The sequence below is a fragment of the Eurytemora carolleeae genome, unplaced genomic scaffold, assembly GCF_000591075.1.
Source record: "Eurytemora carolleeae unplaced genomic scaffold, Eaff_2.0 scaffold125, whole genome shotgun sequence".
NCBI lineage: Eukaryota > Metazoa > Arthropoda > Copepoda > Calanoida > Temoridae > Eurytemora > Eurytemora carolleeae.
This window is the reverse complement of record NW_019396104.1, coordinates 371423-387220: the sequence shown is the minus strand read 5'-3', so window position 1 is coordinate 387220 and position 15798 is coordinate 371423. Positions and strand designations below refer to the sequence as shown.

Genomic DNA, 15798 nt, shown 5'->3' with positions numbered 1-15798 from the left:
CGTAATGTAACATTTATTTTGTTCAAAATACTGAACAAAATAAATGTTGATATCACCAGTATGTTGACATCACAACAAAATGTTGTCATTTCGAACAAAAAGTTGTCATCTTGAATAAAATGTTGTCATTTAGTACAAAAAGTTGCCATTTTAAAGAAAATATTGTCATTTTGAACAAAATGTTATTATTTCGTACAAATTGTTCATAATTTCGAACAAAATATCCATATTTTTGAAGAAAATGTTATTCTTTTGTACAAAATTTTCATAATTTTGAATTAAATGTTATCATTCTGAACACAATGTTCATAATTTTGAACAAAATGTTCATAATTTCGAACATAATAATGTCATTTCGAACCAAATGTTAATAATTTCTAACAAAATGTTAATAATCTAGAACAAAATGTCCATATTTTCGAACAAAATATCACTATTTCGAGCAAATTGTTAATAATTTCAACCAAAACGCCTGTAATTTCGAATGTTTTCGTTTGTTCCGACCTTTTAATCAAATGGTTTTATGAGAAAGTCTAATGAAAGTTTTTAAAATTCATATTCCCTACTAGAAACAGTGGGGGGAAAGTTAGAGGCGTGGGAGGGTATTCAAAACTCGAGAAAGATTCAATATTATTAGAGAGATATTAAGGACTTAACTTTTCGAAGAAAGGGGAAGGGGGGGGGAGAAAATGTTCATTTTATAAAAATTATGAGTGAAACTTCAGTTTGCAATTCGTTTTCAAACAACTTTAGTTGTTAATTGATTAGGCCCAAATTTTATTAATAAGTAATAATCAAATTTTAACATTAATCTAAAAACTAACCAATAAATTCCATTAAATCTTTGACGTCAAGACATAAAGATCCCAAGAAATCCATTGATAAATGAACGATTTCTTAGATATTCGTTAATGAAGAAAAATGATTCGTCGACGATATTATTGATGAGAAATGACAATTTATCGACGGCGATGAGACAAAGTTGATCTAAAAGATACTTCACCAAGAAGTAAATGTTTATAACCCTGTTTACGATCCAGCTCCACACTTTACAGCTGTTTCAAGGAGCTGAGAATGTAAAAGCTTCTTTTCCCACCCTTCCTACACAATTCTATACTATCCTAATTTAAACAAGATCACCCTTCCACCCCCTTCATCCTTCCTACACAATTCTATACTATCCTAACTTTTCCACCCCCTTCATCCTTCCTACACAATTCTATACTATCCTAATTTAAACAAGATCACCCTTCCACCCTCCTTCACCCTTCCTAAAATATCCTTTTTTTAACAAGATTACTTCCTCCATATAACATTTCTGAAATTTCATAATTTAAACAAGATTTCCACCCCCTTTACCCTTCCTGAAATATCCTAATTTTAACAATATCAGCCCCCCCCCCCCTCCAAACTCCCAGGATAAATAAACGAATGGAGACGAACCAATAAAAAAATATCTTGACATTTAAAAATAAATAAAAAATTGAAATATTTGCCTAACACAGATAACATGAAATTTCTTTTTAAAAATCAGGGGGGGCTGACAACCTTCAACATAGTCACCGATGTGTAAAAAATGATCAAAATGAGCTTAACATAAAAAAGGAATTTCAATGAAATTTTTGTAAAAATGTGAGAGTAGAGTAGATGAGATGTCCAGATTTCTGGTCCATTTCACAACTACGCCTAACTAGCGTGGTAAAAATCTGGAATGTTGGCAATAGGGTTGCTTAGGGGCTGCACCCTGACCCCCCCTCCCTTTTGACATAGGGTATCAAAAAGAGGGGACGTTTACGCATCAATCTTGCATTTTTTCTTATTGTAGTAACAGCATATGAACAAAAATCTAACATAACTAACTAATTTATCTAAAGAATTATAGCGTTTTCGCTTGTTATTGTTTTTTTTTTACCCCGTTTTGGCGGAGGGGGAGTCTCTGGGACCCCCTCCCCAAACTCGAAAAGTATTGGTCTGAGGCTGTTCACATTTTGTTAACTTTCCTAACAAACATATTTATCTCACTTTAGGCTTAAATCGGGGTTGTATACCTACTGAATCTCAAGAACTGACGAGGGTCAACCCAGACCGAAATATATTTTCAATAAATGTGGAACTAACATCTCCTTTTTACTCTACAGAGATTTGGTCCATCACCATCACCGAAATTTAAATCAAACTGTCTTTATTTTACCTATACCAGATTAAATCTATATTTAGACCTATGTCCAGTCATTGGATTGCAACATTTTATTCAACAAAGGAAGCAGATTGCAAAAGTTTTGCTAAGAAATTTTGAAAAGACGCCATTAACACAAATTAGGATGAATTTCAAAATCAAACCGTTCCCGCCAATTGCATAAGATTCAACTGTTTGATCAGATTTGTTTAAACTTAAAACACTTATTAAACAATGCCTGTGACTGCCTGTCCAAACCCTGGAAACAATATGGCCGTCTAAATTCTCCCACAACTGTCAGGACTCCTATATAAAGGGGGGGGGGGCTTCTATAAAGGGGGGAGGGATTAACAAGACTTTTGTTTTAGTTGAAGGGAGCTGGCATTCCCAAGGGCTAGCGAGGCCAGAATACTGGACAATAGCCCGAATATGTGATGCAACAGGAGCAAGGGAGAGGGATTAAGGGGTGGATAACGTTTTGTAGATACAATTTCAACACAATAATAATCTAAAATACAACTGGTTGAAGTTACATACCTAAAACAAAATAAAAATTAAATTTATCTACAAAATGAAATTCTTAAACCACCCCCCTATCTGGACAATGGTCTATGGAGGTCCCATGGGAGAACAATGATCTCAGGACCGCGTCGAAATCTCCAAACAAAATATATATTTCCTAATAAATTTTTAATATTTTTTTTCTTTATAAATTATCTTTTAAGAAATGTCCGATCCAAATTTTCCTTTTTTATATCTCCAAGTCTATCAACCCCCTCCCCCTTATAATGTATCTGGGAAAATTTAAAACATAAAAGGGACATTTTCCCTTTTTGTTTCAGGCTAAAATAAACAGTTGAGACGGGTTTGTTTTGATTTGCTAATTCTAGCGTTGATTTGTACCGTATTAACCGTCTTTATATACATTTTACACTACCCTTCTATCCTTACATCCATTCCATTTTAAGGCGGATTCAGATACTTCCATTTTTAGATCTTCAGAGAATATTTGCGCCCTCTTCAGTATACATTTTCTCAACTAGGACGCACATAAATTTCTCTTGTGCGTCAATATTCTGCAAAGAACTGCCTCAAAAAAGAGATAGGAATGAGTGAATTTAAAAAAATGTAATGTCAGAGGAACAATTTTTGATAAGTCAGATGTCTAAGATGTGATGATTGTTTCAAGAAATTAAAAATAGATAGATAAATAAATAGATGGATAGATAGATGGATAGATAGACTAATTGAAACTAGCCTATTTAGGTCACCCTCTTGAATGAATGAACGACTGAAACCTTTAAAAGAATTCTTGTAATCTTAAATTTAATTATCTCTCAGATTCAGCTTCAGCGCTTTAATAACAAGGGTACCACGCTACCATCAACGATAGATAGATAGATAGATAGATAGATGGTTAGATGGTCAGATATGTAGATAGATGGTTGGATATATTAAAAAAAAGATGGTTAAATAGCAAGATATGTAGATAGATGGTTAGATATATTAAAAGATAGATGGTTAAATAGCAAGATACGTAGATAGATGGTTAGATATATTAAAAGATAGATGGTTAAATAGCAAGATATGTATTGTAGATAGATGGTTAAATAGCAAGATATGTAGATAGATGGTTAGATATATTAAAAGATACATGGTTATGTTATTATATATGTATAGATTGATAAATAGATGGTTAAATAGAGATATATTATAAATTCCGGTTTTAAGAAGACAATTATTTAAATATATGTAAAAAAATGAACAAAAAGAAGGGTGAAAAACGTGATCATGGAACTGGTATTTTAACTGTTTAAAACCAAGATGAAATATTAAACAGTTTAAAAAGTTTAAAGGGCCAGGGGTATTTGGTAACCTGAGATTCTTAGGTTAGAAGAGTTTTATTTGATGTGGTCAAACTTGGGAGGCACGGGTTCTACTCTGGCCGGATGTAGGCTTAAGATAAGTGTGGGAGGTATGGGGGGGGGAGTAATTTAAAGATGGGCAAATTAATTAAATGACGGGGGGTCTGTCCCATATCCTGAATGACTAAGGATTATTAGGTTCTTAGGATGGTTTGGCTGAGAAAATCTTTAACAAACTGCATGTGATAAAACTTGGATTATTTCACAGCCTTTCCTCCCCAATCCTGCTCCATAGATAACAGTGTTTTCGCGTCATTACGGGCAAAATAAGTTTTAATTTTTTAAACCACGCAAATGCCCCCCTCCTCCCCTTGATGATGCATCATAATCGTAGTTTTTTGTGTTAATTTACTTTTGACTAGTAAAGTCGTTCACGTTCAGACAGTACAGTGTAAAGTGTACAGTGTACAGTGTACAGTGTCGATAGTTTAATGTACAGTGTACAGGTGTACACATAATACTTATGATTTTTATTATTTGAGATGATTCATGCATGCATAGTTTGGTTGCATACTGCATAATATAGACGTAGAAATAAAATCTGTTAAATTTCCCATTTCCGATTCAGAGAATATTTTGCCCAGGGCAGGTATTCGGTTTCTAATATATGGTTTTATGTCAGTGAAAGATATGGGAGAGAATTAATGGGAAGAAGGAAAGAGAATTAATGGGAAGAAGGAAAGAGAATTAATGGGAAGAAGGAAAGGGAATTAATGGGAAGAAGGAAAGAGAATTAAAGGGAAGAAGAAAAGAGAATTAATGGGAAGAAGGAAAGAGAACTAAAGGGAAGAAGAAAAGAGAACTAATGGGAAGAAGGAAAGAGAATTAATGGGAAGAAGGGAAGAAAATTAATGGGAAGAAGGAAAGAGAATTAATGAGAAGAAGGGAAGAGAATTAATGGGAAGAAGGAAAGAGAATTAATTGGAAGAAAGGAAGAGAATTAATGGGAAGAAGGAAAGGGAATTAATGGAAAGAAGGAAAGGGAATTAATGGGAAGAAGGAAAGATAATTAATGGGAAGAAGGAAAGAGAATTAATGGAAGAAGGGAAGAGAATTAATGGGACGAAGGAAAGTAAAGAATTAAGAAGCAGGAAAAGAGAAGAAATGGGAAGAAATGTAAGCCTCAATATAATCTAAGCCTAGATCTAAGCTTGTGCATGCTAGATATAAGCCTATGCATGCTAGATCTAAGCCTATGAATGCTAGATCTAAGCCTATGCATGCTAGATCTAAGCCTATGCATGCTAGATCTAAGCCTATGAATGCTAGATCTAAGCCTGTGCATGCTAGATCTAAACCAATGTATGCTTGATCTAAGCCTATGCATGCTAGATCTAAGCCTATGCATGCTAGATCTAATCCTGTGCATGCTAGATCTAAGCCTGTGCATGCTAGATCTAATCCTGTGCATGACAGTATACCAAATGTTTAATAACTCCAGTAGCAGGTCTAGATGTTGCCTGAGGCAGTTAGAAGAGGTACATGGATAGATAGATACATGACAGGAAGTTACAGTGTGGGAACTTCTTAAGGGTAAGGTTCTGGGAGCAGAAATCAGCTGAAGAAGAAAGGGGGGGGGTGTATGGGGGGAAATGGTTACAGGTGCTTTAAAAATCAAGGGTAAATTTACATTGAACCAAAAATCCCAGAGAAGCACAAGAGACATTAATGAAAATTAAACAAATATTTAATTTAAATTTAAGTTGCTCTTACGCTGACGAGAGACAAGAATATGAACTTAGAATCTGGAATTCAATGTGAAAAAACCACAAAACAGGGACTTGTATTTTCTTTGAATATTTAAAAACTTAAAACCTAACAAAATTCAAGTTCAGTTTTATGTCGACTGTTAGAGTAATTTAAAAAAGGAGAGAAGAAATACGACTGGAAACCTTGATTTTGGCCACATTGTAAAACATTGTTTAAAGTCCATCTGTTATAACTAAACCATTTATTCTACTTTACCTGTATTTACATAAAACTGGATGGAAGCGAGGGAGGGGGGGGTTGTAGGATTGAGAAAGAATGATATAATTACGAAGGGTATATAAGAGTAAGGTTGAGTATGGTTGTGATAAGGTTTAGTAGAGTAGGTTGTATTGAGATGGTTGAGTAAGGTTGTGCATGTAACGATCTAGGTCCCGAATAATCTCTCAATACTTGACTCTAACTCTAATAACAAGTCTATCCAGACTCTATATTTAGCCAACCCTGGCTCTATACGTCCGTCTAAAACAACAATTGATCCTATACTAATTTATTGATACAGGTAAATATAGATTGACCGGAATGGCCGGTCAGGGTCAAATCAAAACATAGATATACAGATAGTTGAACTATACACAATTCCATGATTTTATTACATGCAGAGATGGTTGAGTAAGATTGTGTAGAGAAGGTTGAGTAAGGTTATGTGGAGAAAGTTGAGTAGGGTTGTGCAGCTAAGGTTGAGTAGGCTTATGTGGAGAAGGTTGAGTAAGGTTTTGTAGATAAGGTTGAGTAGGGTTGTGTAGAGAAGGTTAAGTAAGAATGCGTAGAGAAGGTTGAGTCAGGTTGTGTGGTTAAGGTTGATTAAGGTGGAAGGTTGGAGAAGGTTGAAAAGGGTATTGTTCTTTTAAAGAAGATTGTGTAGAGAAGGTTGAGTAAAATTGTGTAGAGAAGGTTGAGTAAGGTTGTGTAGAGAAGGTTGAGTAAGGTTGTGTAGAGAAGGTTGAGTAAGGTTGTGTTGAGAAGGTAGATGAAGGTAGTGTAGAGAAGGATGATAAAGGTTGTGTAGATAAGGTTGAATAGAGAAGGTTAAGTAGAGAAGGTTGAGTAAAGAAGGTTGAGTAGAGAAGGTCGAGTAAGGATGTGTAGAGAAGGTTGTATGGAGAAGGTTGAGTTAATGTGGAGGGTGGAGAAGTTTATCAAGATTAAATTACGGATATTAGCAGCACATATGTCAACCTGTAATCACATGGTTACAATATATCAAGATAGATTCTAGACAGATTACCTCTGAGAAGATAGATAGGTAGGTAGGAGGGTTGAATAGATAGATCGTAGGGTTATGGATTGACTATGAGGATACATACATATCTGTATTGCGAGATTCATGCCAACTTCATTGAAAAAATGAGCATTGTAATGGATTGAACCCCCTTAGAGGTTCTGGAGGGTTTGGGGCTTATGTTTTTCCCAACTTATTTCCAGTTCCCAACCTCTTTCTGGTTCACAACCTTTTTTAATGTTCCAAATTCATTCAAGTTCCCAAACCCTTACCTACTCCAAAGCTATTCCAACTTTGCCAACATTTTTCAATTTCCTTGCCACTTTCAAATTTCAATACCCTTCACAATGTTTAAAAATCCCATTCTAAGCTTTTCATTTCGCTTTCCAAATCTTGCCTATTACATATTATTTCAAGTAGACTTAGGAAAACTTAACCCTCTCCCTTATCGTTCCCCGTTACCTCAAATTTTGGTTTTTGTATCCCTTTTTTTCTGTGCAGTGCCAAGAATAAATATTATCGTTGATATTTAGTTATGAATAAATAAGAAAGGGGGGATATAAGGAACAGGCTGGGGTACATTTACACTTTTGGTTCTGCTTGGATTAAGGTGGATGACCCTTTTTGTCGTCAAACCAGGCAGTGTCCCGCCTAAACCCATCCAATCACAGGCCTGGATTCTCAGGCAGTGGCCTGAAAATGCCTGGGGCCTAGGTAAGGCAGTTGCCTCAGGGAATTCAGGCAACTGCCTTACTCCAATACGTTTAGGTTTCAAATCTAGGCAACGCCCAAAATAAGTGCGCACGGTCCTGTCCGAGAAAATTTGTTATTTTAGCGGCCATACACTTTACAGGGTGTTTGAATGTAGATACAAATTGTCCATGTTGTTAAAATCCCAGATTTGATATTTAAAAATAACAAGTTTTTTTTACTGACAAGATAAGTTTGTCATTACAGATACATTAAGAGCTACATTCTATAATTTAAGATACAGATGATTTGACGATAAAATACAGAATTAAACTGACAAAAAATATGAACGTAGTATGCAGAATTAAAGAGACTGTACGCATAATGTTAAGTGACCCTCCATACAAGATAGTAACATACCGATTTATAAGATACCCTTGAAAGCTTTGTCTCATCAAGTGTTTATTAGATATGTTTTTGTTTCTTTAAACTGTTCATTTGCGGGTTCTCTGCGAAAGTGACTTGAGTATTTCTTGTTAAAAAGAAGAAATGGAAAAACTCACAGAAATGAACACTTTTCCGAGTCAGAAAACGACGACATTTTCCACATTTCTAATTCGATTAAGGTTTCAAGGGTAACATTGTAAATCGGGCATTGCCATCTTAGAAATTGCGCTTTTAGTCCCTTTAAAAAATACAAAAAGTAATGAAAAGAAAAAAAAGAATACAGATTTTTACATGAATAAACAAAAATAAAACGAAATGTTTTTTATGGCTTAAGTACAACAGATTATGAAATTATAATAGGAATGTTTAACCGATAATTACCCCACACAAACAAGAACAGAAGATGCCAATCACTAACAAGGACATGTTTAACCAATTTGACAGACTAAACAACTGACAGTCAGAATGACAGACCGACAAACATAAAATGAACAAGAAGAAAACAGGAGAATTGACAAGATTGACAGCAGTACTATCATAAATAGAAGTGTTATCAGCAGTTTTATCATTAACAGGAGGGTTGACAACAATACTATTATAAACAGGAGGTTTACAGCAGTACTATCATAAACAGGAGGGTTGACATAAGTACAATCATAAACAGGAGGGTTGATAGCAGCACTATCATAAATAGGAGAGTTGATAGCAGCACTATCATAAATAGGAGAGTTGACAGCAGTACCTTTATAAACAGGAGGGTTGACAGCAGTACTATCATAAACAAGAGAGTTGACAGCAGTACTATCATGAACAGGAGGGTTGACAGCAGTACTATCATAAACAGTAGGTTGACAGCAGTACTATCATAAACATGACGGTTGACAGCAGTACTATCATAAGCAGGAGGGTTGACAGCAGTACTAGAGTTGACAGCAGTACTATCATGAACAGGAGTGTTGACAGCAGCACTATCATAAACAGGAGGTTGACAGCAGTACTATCATAAACAGGACGGTTGACAGCAGTACTATCATAAGCAGGAGGGTTGACAGCAGTACTAGAGTTGACAGCAGTACTATCATGAACAGGAGGGTTGACAGCAGTACTCTCATGAACAGGAGAGTTGACAGCAGTACTATCATAAACAGGAGGGTTGACAGAAGTACTATCATCATAAACAGGAGGGTTGACAGCAGTACTATCATGAACAGGAGGGTTGACAGCAGTACTATCATAAACAGGAGAGTTGACAGCAAAACTATCATAAACAGGAGGGTTGACAGAAGTACTATCATCATAAACAGGAGGGTTGACAGCAGTACTCTCATAAACAGGAGAGTTGACCGCAGTACTATCATAAACAGGAGGGTTGACAGAAGTACTATCATCATAAACAGGAGGATTGGCAGCAGTACTATCATGAACAGGAGGGTTGACAGCAGTACTATCATAAACAGGAGAGTTAACATCAGTACCTTTATAAATAGGAGGTTGACAGCAGTACTATCATGAACAGGAGGGTTGATAGCAGCACTATCATAAACAGGAGGTTGACAGCAGTACCTTTATAAACAGGAGGTTGACAGCAGTACTATCATAAACAGGAGGGTTGACAGAAGTACTATCATCATAAACAGGAGGGTTTACAGCAGTACTATCATGAACAGGAGGGTTGACAGCAGTACTATCATAAATTGTAAACTGTACATAATTTAGACTTCAATCCAACGAGGTCTTAGTGTAAAGGTCAAAATCTTTTTTTTGTCATTCATTAAAAAGGGACCATAGCTGAAAACTTTAGAATGAGATATCCTTAATCCCGATTACTTAATCTGAGTATCCAATGGACACACTTTTGATTTTCTTCTTAAACCATTCTTTCTTGGATATAGTAGAGAAAAATAAAAACCGGTTTTTTTTTAATTTAGAGAGTCCTTCCCGTTTCTTGTATAATCTTAAATGGCGCGCAAAATTTCAAATTTATCGGCTTCATATACTCGACTCTGATTGGTTGAATTTGATACACTTTTCAGGATACAAATACAAGATTAGGTTAATCTCGATATTAAGAAAAAGAGAGGATCAAGCATTAGACTCGATATCCACCATTCTAAAGTTTTCAGCTCTGGCCTCTTAAAATTGTTTGACATGCCTCCAATACAAACTATTTAAGTTTAACACAAATTGCTGAATATTTAACGCAAGAAACGTAGTTTATCCGATGACCTGAGTATTTGAAAACTTGAAGAAGTGTCTTAACAACAAAATTGGGGGTTTTAACACATTCAGAAGTGATTGTGTTCATATTGAACATTGAACAAGTTTGTATATAGTTAATACAGCAAAGCAAATAATTGTAAAACTCATATAACTCCAAAGTAGTTTTCATACAAAGTATAAGATAGGATTCAACTAATTTTAGTTTAAGGAAATAACGAAATTATTTATTATGGGGGAAAGATTTTTTTTGCAGTCAACAAAATAAACCAATGTTAGGAACAGGTCTATAATAACACATCTTTGTATTCAAATTATTTGACAGGGTTAGTTTACATGTGTACATGGTTTAGATGTATTCATGTTGTCAACTTGTTGAAAGGGGGGGCGTACCCGGAACAATATTATAAATACAGGGGGCGTGGCAAGTCTGAGAAGGGGCGGGTCTACCCCAGGGGGAGGATCATGGGAGATTCAAATAAGCATGTGAATTGTTATCCGATTGTTGGAACGTTTTTAAGAAAGAAAAACGAGATTTGAAATCAAAATGGAAAATTAAAAAAAAGATGGGTGACCCTGAGGCCATGTTAGGGATAAGAGACCAATTCAGAGATAATCTTTTTATTTATGCTACACACCGAAGGAAGTACTACCATCATCATGGGGAGGGGGTAAAAGTTTAAAAAAAAAAAAGATTATCCACAGTAGAAATAAGCTATCCCTCTCTCTTAAAATGTAAAACAAGATGAGTGCAAATCACGACGACATTAATTATACTCGACAGAGAACATGATATTTCATTTAATCTCTTCTTTATCTTTTGTTGTTCGATGACAACTCTTTTTCAAAAGATTTCGCTCATTTGTTTTCTTAATAATTAATTAATTTGGAGTTTATTGAAATCTAATAGATTCATTAATCATTAAATTTTTACCCCCGATGGTCTGCGGAAAAAACTAGAAATTGGACATAAAAGGCATCCTTTTTTATACTTTCTAACCCAGAAGTCATGTTTTCCCCTAATAATCATATATTTTCCACGATTTTGAAAATAGTTAAGAAATAGTTTTCAAAGGGGGGGGGTGCTGTTTCAAGAAAATATACAGCCTGGGACGATATAAAAATAACAAGGGCAACGCCACCGACCGGTTACTGATATATACTGATTTATTTTTACTAATTTACTCAAATGATTTAAACTTAAACGCACTTCATAGATGCAAAGGTGTAATAGCAAAGTCGTACCACCAATGTTTAATAATGTGCTTTTTAGATAGGTAAACAGAATAAGTTTTATTTAGAAAAAATCTCACAAAGGGGGCAGGCCGGGCTGGGTCCTTTGCGACTATTGCAACATACCTTAAAAAGAATATATAATAAATAAATTTTTTTTAAGTAGGGAGGGATCAATACAGAAGAGATTCATGAGCTAAGAGAAAAGAGGGATAAGGGGATAAAAGCTAGTTAACAGAGCCAAGGTGAATTATTGAGGGGGGGGGCGGGGGGTTAAGGCGAGGCAATTATATAATGATCTGCTCTATTGTCTGTTAATTGACCTTGGGCTTGACATTGTAGTGGGAAGAGGGGGGGGGGGGTGTAGCCAAGAATTGAAACTGGGCCTAACAATATTTAAAAAAAATACTATTTTTTCATAAAAAGTGTCATTAAAAATAACAAAAATATTTTAAAGAATTAAAAAGGGGAAAAATATTTGTCCCTTGATTCATATCTTGAAGAAGTAGCAGACCCAAGAAACATAACATCCGTTGAATAATGGATGGTGGTGGTAGATGGGGAGAGGGAAGGTGGTGGTAGATGGGTAGAGGGAAGGTGATGGTAGATGGGGAGAGGGAAGGTGAAGGTAGATAGGGAGAAGGAAGGTGATGGTAGATGGGTAGAGGAAAGGTGGTGGTAGATGCGGAGAGGGAAGGTGGAGGTAGATAAGGAGAGGGAAGGTGGAGGTAGATAAGGAGAAGGAAGGTGGTGGTAGTTGGGGAGATTGAAGGTGGAGGTAAATTGGGAGAAGGGAAGGTGGTGGTAGATGGGGAGAGGGAAGGTGGTGGTAGATGGGGAGAGGGAAGGTGGTGGTAGATGGGGAGATGGAAGGTGGTGGTAATTGGGGAGAATGAAGGTGGAGGTAGATTGGGAGAAGGGAAGGTGGTGGTAGTTGGGAAGAGGGAAGGTGGTGGTAGTTGGGTAGATGGAAGGTGGTGGTAGATGGGTAGATGGAAGGTGGTGGTAGATGGTTAGAGGGAAGGTGGTGGTAGATGGGTAGAGGGAAGGTGGTGGTAGATTAGGTGATGGTAGATGGGTAGAGGGAAGGTGATGGTAGATGGGGAGAGGGAAGGTGGTGGTAGATGGGGAGAGGGAAGGTGATGGTAGATGGGTAGAGGGAAGGTGATGGTAGATGGGTAGAGGGAAGGTGGTGGTAGATGGGTAGAGGGAAGATGATGGTAGAAATGGGAGGAGCAAAAGAAGCAAAATGAAAAATTATTCTTCCTTTAAATTCTATTTATCACAAGGATATGTTTTTAATTAAAAATATCCAATTTCGTTCATAGTATACTAGTATGTTAAAAAATACAATTGTTTTATTTTATCTTATCAAATATTTGCTTCAACTTCAAATCAAAGTTTACAAAGCTACATATGCTAAAGGCTATGCAATGTTCACAATACACACTAGATTCCATTAAGATTCATTTATTTTTCATCCCTCTATCCGCCTTGGAAAAAATGGATCAATTAACATTTTTTCAAGATTTACAGATCTTTTTAAACAAAAGAAGACTTCAAATTATTTATCTTTTTTTGTTTCTTATTTTTAAGCTAAAACTTGATGATCCATTCAGAGAGAAGAACATTTTTAAATATCTTTCTTAATGTTCAGTTCAGATTTGGTTTTTAGAGCGGAAAGTCTTTTTTAACAGTTTTCGGTTGATATTTTGCACTGATACAATCACGAACATTAGTGTTCATAAAAATTTGAAGATTTTGTGAGAATATTAAAAAAATTTAATTAATTTTAAATTTTATGAGAAAGGATAAGATCTGAGATTTTTTAGAAAAATCAAATGATATCTCAATCGATTTTTACCTGTCATTCATTATTCATCAACCTACCCTTCCCCATATGCATTCTCCTGAATATGGTACCCCCCCATCATAATTATCCACCCAAATATGGTAACCCTACCCCTTCATATGTATCCTCCCCAATATGGTACCCCCCCCCCACATGTATCCTCCGCCATATGTATCCTGTGTCCCCCTGTATCCGTGTATCCTCTCTTAACCTGCTCACAGAGCAATAAAAATACCAACCGGGACAATTAAACCAATTTCTAAAACTGGTAACATCCCCTTCTTCCTGCCTTCCCACCCTGTCCACCTCCATATATCCAAGGTATAATAGATGTAAGGTGTGGGGTGATAGATAGGATTTCCGTAAATTTAAATGCGTCGTTAAGTCGTCGTCGTTTATATCAATACAGTTCAGATGACTTTTCATTTCAATTTTTTATTTCTACCAACCAAAAAGAAAAGAATGAAAACAAATAAACATCAAAACAAAGAGAAGCTGTCGAATATGCGATTCTCTTTGTAATTTGAAAAAAGGTTGTTAGAAAACCAAACATAAATAGAAATGTCGTCTTCATTGTGTTGATATAAAGAAACTGGTTTATGATAAACAAGCCCTACCCAGAAAATTTCCAACTTTTGCTTACAATCGTTTTTATTTTGTTAAACTAGTTAAAACAGTGATAATACGTGAAAGTCAAATGTGTACACAAACCCCATCCCCCCCCCCACCTTACATCGACTACACCAATTGCGTGTATCCATTTCTCCCATTGATAGGATTCTAATTCTTCTAATCAACATTTTTAGTTGTCAGGTGGATTGATTAGCTCGGATGTATCAATGAGCACAGTTGTATTTGTTGTAGAAAAAATGTGTTAATTACAGCTCTTTATAACAATGAGATACTCGTCATCATTAATTCTACAAAAAAGGTAAAAGCTAGAACAACAGGACATGATCAACTGGAGACTTTTGAACAAACAAATGAATATAACTTGCTTTATAAATTCAAAAGTTTTCACACCATATCTTTATATTAAATCAAGGTTAGGATTTACGAGACTCGTAACAAATTTTAAGAAGTGAATAAAAAATAAAACTATCTTTTTATTATTTTTAGCAAAATTAAAAATGAATTTATCTTTCTAGTTTTAATTTCTAATCCATAATTTATTACAAATTTTAACTACATATTGCATGTTTCTTATAATTTAATTCAGCTATTTCTAAAAATGTTCTCCCCCCCCCCCCCCATTTATTTTGAAAATCAAACTGAGCTGTTAGTAAAAGGGGAAAAGTCTGAAGGTTAGAAAGCAAAATTTCTGTTTAAAGATATTTAACCTTTAAAACTTACACATGGATCTATATTTACCAATATGACCGTATTTTAATCTAAATGTATTTCAATTTATTCAAATATCAATTCATATATCACAAAATTGTATCTACCACATAAAAACTCACTTTCTAAAGATCATTTTCATAATTTATATTTTAATCTCAGGTTTATCAAAACTTATTTTACATAGATAAAAACAAATTAAAGTGCATCACATTTCCATGTATACAATACAATGAGATTTTAAAAATAGAATTATGCTAAAATTAGAGAATAAAAGTAAAAATAATGAGACTTGTCAAACATACACGACTAAACAAATACCAAATATTGTAGTTGTACGCTAGAAAAAGATAAGAATGGTAAACTAAAATAACGCAATATTGTACACGGTGCTCCAGCAATCCGTGTTATAGAAGCCTTTTAAAGCATTCAAATGCCCCCGATTTATGCCTTAAAAATAAAATTATGGGGCTGACTTCTTTTCCTTAAAAAGCTTCAAAAACACGTATCCCCCATTATTTATGGGACACCCTGTATTTTTTGATGCTTTTAAATCAAAGAGACGATGGTAAAGATGCTGATAATCCCAAGGAACCTTTCCTAAAATGATCTCTGCATATGAAATCGCCTGAATCATAATAGTAAAGGATCCCAGAGAAAAAAAATATTTCTTCTCAGTAGTTGAAGGCACCTGGAGAATCACGATTGGATTTTCTGGAGAGGCAAGGCTGGGTTATCTGTTGTTGATGAATACTCGGAGAAGCAAGTTTGGGTTCCCTGTACCCGGAGAAGCAAGGTTGAGTTTTCTGTTGTTGCTCTATGACCGGAGAAGCAAGGATGGGTTCTTGGTTGTTGATGTATATTCGGAGAAGCAGATTTCGGTTTCCTGTATAATTGATGTATACCCGGAGAAGCAAGGTTAAGTTCT

At 35.3% G+C, this 15798-nt stretch overlaps 1 protein-coding gene across 1 annotated transcript; it reads right to left on the bottom strand.

The window, feature by feature from the left end:
* Positions 1-9061: 9061 nt before the first annotated feature.
* On the bottom strand, positions 9062-13548 carry LOC111695033 (repetitive proline-rich cell wall protein 1-like). Its single transcript, XM_023464175.1, has 2 exons — positions 13542-13548; positions 9062-9702 (listed from the first exon to the last, which is right to left on the bottom strand). Exons 1-2 carry the CDS (start codon positions 13546-13548, stop codon positions 9062-9064), a joined length of 648 nt encoding a protein of 215 aa, XP_023319943.1.
* Positions 13549-15798: the final 2250 nt, after the last annotated feature.